General features: G+C 38.5%; 1 protein-coding gene across 1 annotated transcript; it reads left to right on the top strand.

The window, feature by feature from the left end:
- Positions 1-561: 561 nt before the first annotated feature.
- LOC124971176 (vomeronasal type-1 receptor 90-like) lies at positions 562-1,497 on the top strand. The gene has a single exon (XM_047534963.1). The coding sequence runs from the start codon at positions 562-564 to the stop codon at positions 1,495-1,497; it is 936 nt and encodes a 311-aa protein (XP_047390919.1).
- The last annotated feature ends 12,390 nt before the right edge of the window (positions 1,498-13,887 follow it).

Here is a 13,887-nt window from a genome sequence, read left to right as displayed (position 1 = left end):
AAGCGATCTGACATCAGAGTTTGCAATTCTTAGCATTTTCTGTGAATACATTAACACAATTACAAGTGTTCATAAATAAGCCAGAATAAAGATAACATAAAACTAATATAAATATGCATTATCTAAGACATTGACTCTCTTCAGAGGATTTTCTTTCCAATGCAACCCCCATGATTTTAATTTAACAAAAATGATATGGTTCTTAATATATTCCTGGCATGTAATCAAGATGATGTGTCCAAAGAAAAAAATAAATCACCCTTGCAGTAAGACATCACCATGTAAAATTACCCATCAGAGCAGGGAAAGATTTTCTACAACATGGTAATTTTTAAAGTATAAGTGAAAGTTTTGTACTTTGCATCAAATATAATCCAGTCAGATGCCTTCCAGAGGGTGCCATGGAAACTTGAATACTAGAGGGGGAAATGGGACACTGGGAAAGTCCATCAATTATCCTTATGGCAACAGTACAGCTGAGATTGATGAAATTTAATATTAATCATAATAAATATACCTTTATTTTTCTCCTATGTACTCCCTGATTCCTTACCCTACTAGATGGGAAAATACAACAAGCTGAATGGCATTTTTCACATAAGAAACACCTTTTACTCTGAGGTTGGAATTGGGATCTTGGCCAACACCATCCTTTTTCTGTTCCATCTCATCAAGTTCCTCTTTGACAACAGAATCAAGAAAACTGACACAATCATTGGTCTCTTGGCCCTAATCCACCTCCTGATGCTGCTCATCATGGGGTTCATAGCTACAGACAGTTTTACATCTCTGGGAGGTCTTTGGGATGACATCACATGTAAATCAGTCATCTACTTGTACAGGTTTCTGAGGGGCTTCTCCATTTCTGCCACTTGTCTGCTGAGTGTCCTTCAGGCCATCACCCTCAGTCCTAGAGGCTCTTTTTTGGCAAAGTTCAAATCTAGAACCCCACAGGACAGCCTGAGGTGGCTTCTATTCCTGTGGGTGTTCTACATGTCACTCAGCGCTCACTTCTCCATCTCTGCTGTTGCCAACTCCACAGTGTCCTCACAGGGTCTTGTATTTGTCAGTGATTCCTGCAGTATTTTACCCATGACTTATTTTCTCAGGCATTTATTTTCCATACTGGGTGTATTTCGGGATATCTTTCTTATAGGGTTCATGGTGCTCTCAAGTGGGTACATGGTGACCCTCTTGTGCAGGCATAGGAGGCAGTGCCAGCACCTTCAAAGCAAAAGCCTCTCTCCACAAGCCTCCCCAGAACAGAGGGCCACCAGGACCATCCTGTTGCTCATGTGTTTCTTTGTTCTCCTGTACTCTTTGGACTGCATCATATTCTCCTCAAGGATTATGTGGAACAATGACCCTGTTTGTCATTCTATCCAGATGATGGTGTCCAATGGCTATGCCACAATCAGTCCTTTGGTTTTCATCTGTACTGGAAAACAAAGTGTTGACTTTTTGAAATGTTTGTGGGGGAGGAGAGTAAATGTTTAGTCACTGCAAGATGGATAGATTCTCTGAATGAGCCACTGCACAGCTTGCAACAATTAATCATGGGGTGGTGTGTAAGTTTTCTGTGCTGGGTGAATAGATGAAGTGGGGTATTTTAAGTGATTACTTTGAAACGTGTCAGTGACAGATACATCCCTGGTTATTATCCAAATGGGTCCACAATAAACTAACAAGTTTTTATTTCTTTTTGATGTGCGAAACAGGGACCTGAGAGGTAAATATCACTTACATTATCTGTATTATTCCATATATTTGTAGATATGTGATAGATTGGAGCAGATTTCATAGGTCAATAGTCTTGCTAATCTTTATTATGCCTATTATAATGTAAATGTCATACATTGCCAACTCATCTGTCAAGTGTCCTCTTATGAATATAACAAAATTTGGATACAGTGGCACAAAATTCTATTTGAACACAATTGTTCATGGTACCATTATCTATAATAGGCAATGGTGCAAATAGTCTGCTATCCAGAGGCATATGAATGTATAAACATGTAATCTGGATATACCATGCAGTACCACTCAGCCAAAAACAGGAAGGACACTGTGATCCATGGATAACCACAAATGAATCCAATTATTATTTCAAGGGAACTGTCACTCAAAAAACTCAACACTGAGTAAATTTATATACAGAGAGTGAAATTTTGGGTACTATAATTTGTGAGTACAGAATATAGAATGGCATTTTCCAGCAGCTGAGGAAGGAGTACAGTGGGGAATTCTTATTTAATTGATACAGAGATAGTTTAGGAAGAAGAAAACTGGGGAGATGGTGGAGATAATGCATGCACCCAAATCTAAATGCGCTTAATGCCACTGATCTGTACTCTTAAGCGTGGTTAAATGGTAAATGTTATCTTTTCTGTATTTGGTCATAATAAAATGTTTCAATGACTTTATAGGCAATGGTGCTAAAATTATTTTATCAAATTACAAATGGAAGTGAAAGAATTCTTGAAGTTCCAAAATATAATTTTGCATTTATTTGAAAACATTGATGTAAAACTGTGCCAAATAAGCCATGCATGGTGACTGTAATCCTAGTGGCTGGGGAAACTGAGGCAGGGGATCATTATTCAACATCAGTCTCAGCAATTTAGTGAGGACCTAAGAAACACAGTGAAACCCTGTCTCTAAATGAAATTTTGAAAAATGGCTGGGGATGTGGTATGTGGTTTAGTGTTTAAGTGTCCCCTGATAGCCTTACCAAGAAGTTGTCAAATTACTTCCACTTCAGTCCCCTGTCAAGGTCTACTCAGGCCACAAAGGGATAGTGACCCCTCAAAATAGCAAAAAGATAAAAGGGAGCCCACAACAGCCCCATTAATGCCACAGACACTTGAGGTCTTTGCTGCAGAAGGATCCCAGGTCCTGAGCAATTTAGGCAGCTGCTAGGGAATCTGCAGCACTGCATTAAGACAGAACAGAAGCCCAGCCATTGAAGTCCTCCCTCCACCCACAGTGAGGCTCCCAGCAGAGCAAGTACATCAGGGAGGGAATTGCAAGGTCCTGCAGAGTGAGAGCGGGTACAGTGTGATGCGTGCACATACATGTATTGCATCAATGCCCCCTTGTGCATGCACCAATAGAAACAGGAATTCATCATCACCAGATGACTTCCAGAAGAAATATCTGAAATTCCTAGATCTTGAACTAAAGTAATGATACTAATCACCATGGAAATTTGAAATTAGGTCTTTGATCCATTAGGGGTTGTCTTTTATATTTTATTTATATTTTTACAGAGGAAGATAGAGATCAGTGTGAAGTATTAATCTTCTTCAGATAGACATCCAGTTAACAAAGCACCCATCACTGACAATATTGTTCTTTCAATGTTATATTTCTTGAAGTCTTTTTGTGAATCCTTTGACTATAGACTATTGATGCATGGATTATTTCTGGTATCTCTACTGTGATATACAAAATCCTACATAAAAATATATAAACATATATATATATAATATATGTAAATATATGTGAATATACACAATATATACATAGAGAATGGTATTGGCATAAAAACATATACATGCATTTGTTTAAATGTACATATATTTACATATATATGTATATTTATATATATACATATGTGTTTTTATGACAATACCATGTTTTTGATTAACTAAATGCAGAATTGAAAATACAAAACTAAGAGAAGAAAACAAGAAGAAGCATTCAGGAGATTGGTACCGTGAGGTCAGTTATATTCAGGATACACCCACAAGCAAGACAAACAAAAACAAAAATAGTCAAAGGGGAGAAAATCAAACTCCAAAGAAACACAGCAAAGGAAACAATGAACAGAATGACGTGACAACCTGCAGAATGGCAGACGATTTCGGGGTACCACAGATTTGGTAAAAGATAAATATATTGAAAGATAATGACCACATAAATAACAACAAAGTCATTCAGTTGAAAAATAGGCAAAGGGGACAGTGACCTCACCCATGCCACCTGCCCCAAGGACAGCAACCTTGCCCACGCCGAGGAGAGAGAACACGCTATGGTTCCCATGGTCTCTATGTCAACCTCCATTGTGGGATTCTGCAGCCTCTACCACAGCCCCCACACACGTGGTAGCATCTAGCTTAGAGCCACAGGCAACTGTCTGCTACCACACCTGCCAAAGTGCTGTGTATTTGAATAGGCAGCCCAATGCCACCTCATGGCTCACCCTGCAGTCCTACTCCTTCAAACTGCCACCTCCATCCTAGGTCACCTCCAATGCCATCCTGGGATACCTGTGCTGCCTGCCACCACCTTTAGTTTGGGCAGGTCCCACCCTGGGACAGTGACCAGGGCCTGGAAGCCCAACATCAAGGTACCTACAGATTTGGTGCTGTTGCTGCCTACAACTAGGGTCACAGCCATTTCTACCTACAGATAACAGCCAGGACGTGGAAGATCATTTCCAAGGTCCCTACTGACTTGGTTACACCTGAGAGTCATGATCTCTCAGTTCTCCTGCTAAGAGTCAACTTCTACTTATTTCTCTTTCACTCTACCTATGATCTAATACCTCTATATTCTCACCTCCTACCTCATAAACATCACATCCTACACTGACCCCATATTCTCTTTGTCCACCATTAGAAACTGTAGACACTATTCCAAACCCACTGTTTTTATTGCAGATAATAATTCAATGCATCATGTGAAAAGCACTAGTAAAAGTCAATCAAATCAAGACATGGTCCTTTGATAAGGAAACAAATTTGAAATCTTCCATGTAGAATGACTAAGAGAACAAAAGGGAAGACAAAATAAGAAATTAAAGAGGAAACATTACAACTGATACCACAAGAATTATTGGAACCATAAAAGGGTGCTGTGAACAATTACACACCAAATGAACCATAACCATATAAAAACAGATAGATTCCTAGACAAACATAGCTGCAAAACATTGAAGATAAAAAATTAAAACTTTAATGCAAAAATAATAAATGAGAAGATTGAACTAGTCACACAAAACAGCACCACCCATTAAAAAATTAGTCCAGGACCACATGACTCCATGATAGAAGGCTTTTACATTTTTAAAAAATTAACAAAAAATGACCTAAAATCCTCTAAACCATGGAAGAATCATTTCCACACTCATTGTATAAGGACAATACACGTGGACACCAACATCAGGAAACACAATGAGGAAAGGAAACTACAGGACAATTTACCTGATGAACATAGATGGAATATGCTTGAGAAAATGAGAGCAGATTGAAGGCATCATATGTCACTAATGCCTGGGATTTATCCATGGAGACAGGATGGCTGAGTGTGTGCAGATCGATTATACTGACACCCAAAACTAAGTTAGTGAAGAACTGAAGTTACACAACCAACTCAACAGATGCAAAGAAAGCATTTGACACACAGAAAAACCCTTTTACAACAAACACTGTCAACAAAGAAGGTAGAGAAGGAACTTACCTAAACACAAAAAAGGCCATAGATTGAAAACCCACAGTCAAAGGCATACTTAATGGTGAAATATTGAAATGATTTTATATATGATCAGGCATGAGGGAACAAAGCCCATTCTTACCACTTTTAGTGTGCACATCCCTGAAAGTTCTTGTCAGAGTGAAAAATCTAGAAAAAAAAATAAGGCATACAGGATGGTGGATTAGAGGGTGGCTGCATTTCATGTTGCTCCAGGACACAAGATTCAAAAGAGGAGATAGTCAGAGACTTGGGACCAACTCAAAGCCACCAGGTGAGTCTCTCCCATTGGGGAGGCATCCTGGATGGGGCAGTAGCCCTGGAACACAGGGAACTTTGTGAAGTAGAGTTGCCCAGCGAGACACCCCTGCCCACTGAAGCAGTAAACACGGACAACTGGGAACATCGTAGAGGTGGCTGCTCAGCACAATGCTTGGACTCGGAGCAACCACTGGGGCTCCGGGTGGCTGCCTGAGGAGGAGCTGCGTAGTGAGCTGTTTGGACTCAGAGCGACCACTTCTGAACACCAGGGGGTTGCCCGGAGGAAGAGGAGGAGGATCACGGCGGGTCGCTTGGTCTAGAAGTGAATGCATCAGAGCTACAGGTGGTTGCCAGAGGAGGAGTTGCGTGGAGAACTGTTTAGACTCATTGACCACTTCTGAACACCAGGGGGCTGCCTGGAGGAAGAGGAGGAGCGCGGCAGGTCACTTGGTCTAGGAGTGACTCCATCAGAGCTACAGGTGGTTGCCAGAGGAAGAGGAGAGTGGTGAGTGGTTGGGACTTAAAGTGACCGCTCCTGAACACCAGTGGCCAGCCTGGAGGAGGAGTGCGGTGGATCGCTTGGTCTCCGAGCAAATGCTCCTGAACACCCGGGGGTTACCCCGAGGAGAAGGAGGAACAGGGTGGGTCACTTGAACTCAGAGTGACTGCCTAGGGCTACGGGCACTTGGCAGAAGGAGGAGATGCAAAGTAAGTTGCTTGGACTCCTAGTGACTGCATTGGAACACCAGGTGGCTGTCTGTAGGAAGAGGTGTGTAGCAGGTCTCTGGGTCTCGGAGCTATTGTATGGGGCTCCAGGTGGTGGCTCAGAGGAGGGGCCACAAAGCCAGGTGATTAGGTGCAGAGCAGGGTCCCAGGACATAGGTGATTTCTTGGTGGAAGAGCTGCACAGAGACACGCCTAGGGGCAGAGCGAAGTTTCCAGGACTGTGGGCATATTCTCTGAGGAGAGACAGTCTAAAAAGATTCGTATGCGAAGGATGAGGCTCCCAGGCCCAGGAGGTAGGTCTGGGCCCCTTGGAATGTTGCAGAGGAAGTCAGCCCATCCAAGGCGATAGCTGTAGATTGAGGGGAACCTCTAGGAGGGGAACTGAGCAGCCAGACCTCCCCACCAGGTGAGTCTTCGCTGCCGGGTGAGGTTTTCCCACAAAATGGTAAAACCAGAGACACAGGCACAACCAGGCCGTGCATCAGCCCACAGCCTAGTTCCCCTTTGGATGACCATTGGTCAACAAGTGGAGGCACCTCTGCCAACAAGCAGGGAATATACCCCACCTACGGGTCACCACCCTAGAGAGGCAGCTTACTTGTGGAACACTGCATTATCAACTTCACCCAGGACTTCAGGCTACTGAAGGATAAGAGGGGATATACTAGCAATCTTCAGGGACATTATAAGTCAATAGAGGAAATCTGCAATATCTTAATGATCCACTGATTCCTGAACAATATGAGAAAACAAGGGAAGAAAATGCCCCAAGCAAATCTAGATGTTACATCAATAAAATCCAATGACAGCATGGCAGAAGAAATGACAGAAAGGGAGTTCAGAATGAACATAATTAAAATGATCAGGGAAGCAAAAGACGAGATGAAAGAGCAAATGCAGGCAGTGAATGATGAGATGAAAGAGCAAATGCAGTCACTGAATGATCGCACCACTCGACAGTTAAAAGAGCAAATACAGGAAGCAAAAGATCATTTCAATAAAGAGTTAGGAATATTGAAAAAAAAACCAAACAGAAATCCTTGAAATGAAGGAAACAATAAACCAAATTAAGAACTCCATAGAAAGCATAACCAATAGGATGGAACACCTGGAAGACAGAACCTCAGATATTGAAGACAAAATATTTAACCTTGAAAACAAAGTTGAACAAACAGAGAAGATGGTAAGAAATCATGAACAGAATCTCTAAGAACTGTGGAATATCATGAAAAGGGCAAATTTGAGAATTATTGGGATTGAGGAAGCTTAGAGAAACAAACCAAAGGAATGAACAATCTATTCAATAAAATAATATCACAAAATTTCCCAAATCTAAAGAATGAAATGGAAAATCAAGTTCAAGAGGCTTATAGGACTCCAAATACACAAAATTACAACACACCCACACCAAGGCACATTATAATGAAAATATATACCATACAAAATAAAGACAGAATTTTAAAGGCTGTGAGAGAAAAGAACCAAATTACATTCAGGGGGAAACCAATATGGATATCAGCAGATTTTTCAATCCAGACCCTAAAAGTTAGAAGGGCCTGGAACAACATTTTACAAGCTCTGAAAGAAAATGGATGCCAACCAAGAATCTTATACCCAGCAAAACTTACCTTCAGATTTGACGATGAAATAAAATCATTCCATGATAAACAAAAGCTAAAAGAATTTACAAAAAGAAAGCCAGCATTACAGAACATTCTCAGCAAAATATTCCATGAGGAAGAGATAAACAACAAAGAAGCAAATCAGCAAAGGGAGGAATTATTCTAAAGGAACTGTCAAATAAAGGAGGAAACAAGTTGTGTCAAAAAAATAAATAAATAAATAAAATTTAAAAAATGAACCAAATGACCAGGAATACAAATCATATCTCAATAATAACCCTGAATGATAATGGCCTGAACTCATCAATCAAAAGACATAGACTGGCAGATTGGATTAAAAAGAAATATCCAACAATATTTTGCCTGCAAGAGACTCACTTCATAGAAAGAGATACCCATAGACTAAAGGTGAAAGGATGGGGAAAAACATATCACGCACATGGACTCAGCAAAAAAGCTGGAATATCCATCCTCATTTCAGAAAATGTGGACTTCAAACCAATGTTAGTCAGAAGGGATAAAGAAGGACATTTCATACTGCTTAAGGGAAGCATAAATCAGCAAGATATAACAATCATAAACATCTATGCCCCAAACAGTGGCTCATCCATGTATGTTAAACAAATCCTTCTCAATTTTAGAAACCAAATAGACTGTAACACAATAATACTAGGTGATTTTAACACATCTCTCTCACCACTGGACAGATCTTCCAAACAAAAATTGAACAAAGAAACCATAGATCTCAATAACACAATCAATAATTTAGACTTAACAGACATTTATAGAATATACCATCCAACCAAGAGCGAATACACTTTCTTCTCAGCAGCACATGGATCCTTCTCTAAAATAGACCATATATTATGCCACAAAGCTAATGTTAGCAAATACAAGAAGATAGAGACACTACCTCGTATTCTATCAGATCATAATGGATTGAAGTTAGAAATAAATGAAAGAGTAAAAAACAGAAACTACTCCAACACCTGGAGATTAAACAATATGCTATTATATGATGAATGGATAACAGAAGATATTAGGAAGGAAATTTAAAAATTCTTAGAGGTAAATGAGAACAAAGAAACATCATATCAAAATCTCTGGGACACTATGAAAGCAGTACTTAGAAGAAAATTTATTTCATGGAGCACATTTAATAAAAGAAGTAAAACTCAACAAATAAATGACCTAACACTACAGCTCAAAGTCCTAGAAAAAAAAGAACAGACCAACACCAAAAGTAGTAGAAGACAGGAAATAGTTAAACTCAGAGCCGAAATCAAAGAAATTGAAACAAAAGAAACAATACAAAAAATTGACAAAATAAATAGTTGGTTCTTTGAAAAAATAAACAAAATTGATAAAACTTTACCCACACTAACAAAAAGAAGACGAGAGAAAACCCAAATCACTAAAATTCAGAATGAACAAGGAAATAAAACGACAGACACCACTGAAATACAAAACATAATTAGAAGCTATTTTGAAAATCTATACTCCAACAAAATAGAAAATTTCGAAGACATCAACAGGTTTCTAGAGACATATGAATTGCCTAAACTGAACGAGGAGGACATACACAATTTAAATACACAAATTTCAAGTAATGAAACAGAAGAAGTCATCAAAAGCCTACCAACAAAGAAAAGTCTGGGAACAGATGGATTCTCAGCCAAGTTCTACAAAACATTTACAGAAGAGCTCATTCCAATACTTCTCAAAGTATTCCATAAAATAGAAGAGGAGGGAACCCTCCCAAACTCATTCTATGAAGCCAATATTACCCTGATACCTAAACCAGACAGAGACATATCGAGGAAAGAAAATTTCAGAACAATATCCTTAATGAACATACATGCAAAAATTCTAAACAAAATTTTAGCAAATCGCATATAAAAACATATGGAAAAGATAGTTCACCATGATCAAGTTGGTTTCATCCCAGGGATGCAAGGTTGGTTCAGCATCAGGAAATCAATAAATGTAATTCACCATATCAATAGACTTAAACTGAAGAATCACATGATTATTTCAATAGATGCAGAGAAAGCATTTGATAAAATACAGCACCCCTTCATGCTCAAAACACTAGAAAAAATAGGGATAGTGGGAACATTCCTTAACATTGTACATGGCTAATATCACTCTAAATGTGAAAAACTGAAAGCATTCCCCCTAAAAACTGGAACAAGGCAGGGATGCCCTCTTTCACCACTTCTTTGCAATATTGTCCTTGAAACTCTAGCCAGAGCAATTAGACAGACCAAAGAAATTAAAGGGATATGAATAGGAAAAGAAGAACTCAAACTATCCCCATTTGCTAATGATATGATTATATACTTAGAGGAATCAGGAAATTCCACCAGAAAATATTTAGATCTCATAAGTGAATTCAGTAAAGTAGCGGGATATAAGATCAATGCACATAAATCTAATGCAGTTTTATACATAAGTGATGAATCTTCAGAAAGAGAAATTAGGAAAACTACCCCATTCACAATAGCATCGAAAAAAAATAAAATACTTAGGAATCAATCTCACAAAAGAGGTGAAAGACCTCTACAATGAGAACTACAGAACACTAAAGAAAAAAATTAAAGAAAACCTTGGAAGATGGAAAGATCGCCCATGTTCTTGGATAGGAAGAATTAATATTGTCAAAATGGCCATACTACTAAAAGTGCTATACAGATTCAATGCAATTCCAATTAAAATCCCAATGATGTACCTCACAGAAATAGAGCAAGAAATTATGAAATTCATCTGGAAGAATAAAAACCCAGAATAGCTAAAGCAAATCTTGGCAGAAAGAGTGAAGCAGGAGGTATCACAATATCAGATCTTCAACTCTATTACAAAGCAATAGTAACAAAAACGGCATGGTATTGGTACCAAAATAGAAAGGTGGATCAATGGTACAGAATAGAGGACACAGACAAAAACCCAAATAAATACAATTTTCTCATACTAGACAAAGGGGCCAAAAATATGCAATGGAGAAAATATAGCCTCTTCAACAAATGGTGCTGGGAGAATTGGAAATCCATATGCAACAGAATGAAACTAAACCCATATCTCTCACCATGCACGAAACTAAACTCAAAGTGGATTGAGGGCCTCGGTATCAGACCAGAAACTTTGCATCTTATAGAAGAAAAAGTAGACCCAGAGCTTCAACATGTTGACTTAGGACCAGACTTCCTCAACAGGACTGCCATAGCACAAGAAATAAAAGCAAGAATCAACAACTGGGATAGATTCAAACTAAAAAGCTTTCTCTCAGCAAAGGAAACTCTCAGCAATGCAAAGAAAGAGCCTACAGAGTGGGAGAAAATCTTTGTCAATCATACTTCAGATAGAGCACTAATCTCCAGAATCTATAAAGAACTCAAAAAACTCTACATCAAGAATGCAGATAATCCAATCGACAAATGGGCTAAGGAAATGAATAGACACTTCACAGAAGAAGATCTACAAGCAATCAACAAACATATGGAAAAATGTTCAACATCTCTAGTAATAAGAGAAATGCAAATCAAAACCACCCTAAGATTCCATCTCACCCCAATTAGAATGGTGATTATCAAGAATACAAGCAACAACAGGTGTTGGAGAGGATGTGGGGAGAAAGGTACACTCATACATTGCTGGTGGGGCTGCAAATTAGTGCAGTGACTGTGGAAAGCAGTGTGGAAACTCCTTAGAAAATTTGGAATGCAACCACCATTTGACCCAGCTATCCCACTCCTTGGCCTATACCCAAAGGACTTAAAATCAGAATATTACAGAGATACAGCCACATCATTGTTCATAGCTGCTCAGTTCACAATAGCCAGATTGTGGAACCAACTTAGATGTCCTTCAATTGATGAATGGATAAAGAAAATGTGGTATATATATACAATGGAATATTACTCTGCCATAAAGAATGATAAAATTATGGCATTTGAAGGCAAATGGATGAAACTGGAGAATATCATGCTAAGTAAGATAAGCCAATCTCAAAAAACCAAAGGATGAATAATATCACTAATAAGTAGATGATGACACATAATGGGGGGTGGGAGGGGTTAGTGTTAGGATTAGAGTTAGGGTTAGGGTGGGGGCAAGAATGGAGGAAGGAAGGACTGCATAGAGGGAAAAGTGGGTGGGAGGGGTGGGTGGTAAGGGAAAAAATAACAGAATGAATCAAACAATATTACCCTATGTAAATTTATGATTACACAAATGGTATGCATTTACACCATGTACAAACAGAGAACCAAGATGTATCCCATTTGTTTATGATAAAAAAAATTAAAAAATAAGGCATACAAATTGGAAGAAGTAAAACTGTCTTTGTGGTAATATGGACATATACATACAAACCCTAAAGACTCCACAAAAATATTCTTTTAGGATTATTATGTGAATTCAGCAGAATACAAAAGCAATATTCCTAAAATTTTGTTCTGTTGCTTTACAATTGTCAAAAAATATATGAAAAGAAAATTTAGAAAACAATTCCTGCAGCAATACCATAATGAATAGCAAAATATTGTAGAATAAACTGGACCATGGAAGGGAAAGACTTGTACCCTGAAAATTATAATGATGTAAAAATTAAAGCTAATGGGAATAAGATGAAAGAAGCATCATGTTCACAGATGTGAAGAATAAATATTAAATATCCATACAAGCAAAGTTATGTGCAGAGCAGATGCATTTCCTCCCAAGTACCAGTGATTTATTTTATAGGAATAAGAAATCTAGGGGGCATTCCTCAAAATTAAAGAACAGTAGGCAGAGTAGATCAAGGCAGCTGAGGGAGATTGAGAAGGAATGGGATAATGAAGGAATGGTGGTGTTTCAGTCAGCTTTTCTCTGCTGTGACTAAAAGATCTAACCAGAACAATTTTAAAGGAGGAAAAGTTTATTTGAGTGCTCACAGTTTCAGAGGTCTTAGTCCATAGAAGGCCAGCTCCACTCCTTGTGGGTGGAGGTGAAGCAGAACATCATGGCAGAAGAGGGTGGCAGAGGGAAGCAGCTTGCTTCACCAGGAAGCAGGGAGAAAATCCACTTGCCAGATACAAATATGTACCCCAAAGCCATGTCCAATTCCCAACTCCATTAGCCACACACTACTGCTTCAGTTACTACTCAGTTAATCCCTATAAGGGAATTAAATCACTGATTGGTTTAAGGCTCTTATAATCCAATCATTTCTCCTCTGAACCTTCTTGCATTGTCTCACACATGAGCTTTTGGGGGACACCTCATATCTAAACAATAAAAAGTGGGATGAATTTGACCTAACTTTCCTATGTACTTATACAAATATACCACAGTGAATCTCACCAATGTGTATATTCGCAAGACACTAACTATTAAAACAAAAACAAGTAGCAGAAAGAACACAGCAAAGAGAACATGAGGAGGAAGAAGAGGAGTGAAGAAACGGAATCAGAGCAAATTATATTCTATGCTTTTATAATTATGCCAAAATGAATACCACTGTTATGTTAAAACTACAGAGAACCAATAAGAATTGGAAAGAAATGAGAGAAATATAGCTTTTAGGTGAAGTTAAAAAAAAAAGACTTAAAATTCCATGAGAGTCCTATCAACACAGATTTTGTAATATTTTATTTTGATAATGTTTTATCTCTATTTTCACTGGGACAGAAGTCATCATTATTAAAAGAATTGGATTAAGTATCCCAAGTCAAATGTATGAAGAACTGCATAATAACAAAAAAGTACAGCCAGTATTTCTAGAGCTCATGATGTACAAGAAATGTTTCCAAGCTTGGCATGTGTT

The sequence above is a fragment of the Sciurus carolinensis genome, chromosome 19 (assembly GCF_902686445.1).
Source record: "Sciurus carolinensis chromosome 19, mSciCar1.2, whole genome shotgun sequence".
Taxonomy (NCBI): Eukaryota; Metazoa; Chordata; class Mammalia; order Rodentia; family Sciuridae; genus Sciurus; species Sciurus carolinensis.
The sequence above is the reverse complement of the archived record's forward strand: the minus strand, read 5'-3'. Positions and strand labels throughout refer to the sequence as shown.

What these genes read in the sequence shown, in the direction of transcription:
- LOC124971176 (XM_047534963.1), top strand. Translation starts at nt 562, where the DNA reads ATGGGAAAATACAACAAGCTGAATGGCATTTTTCACATAAGAAACACC.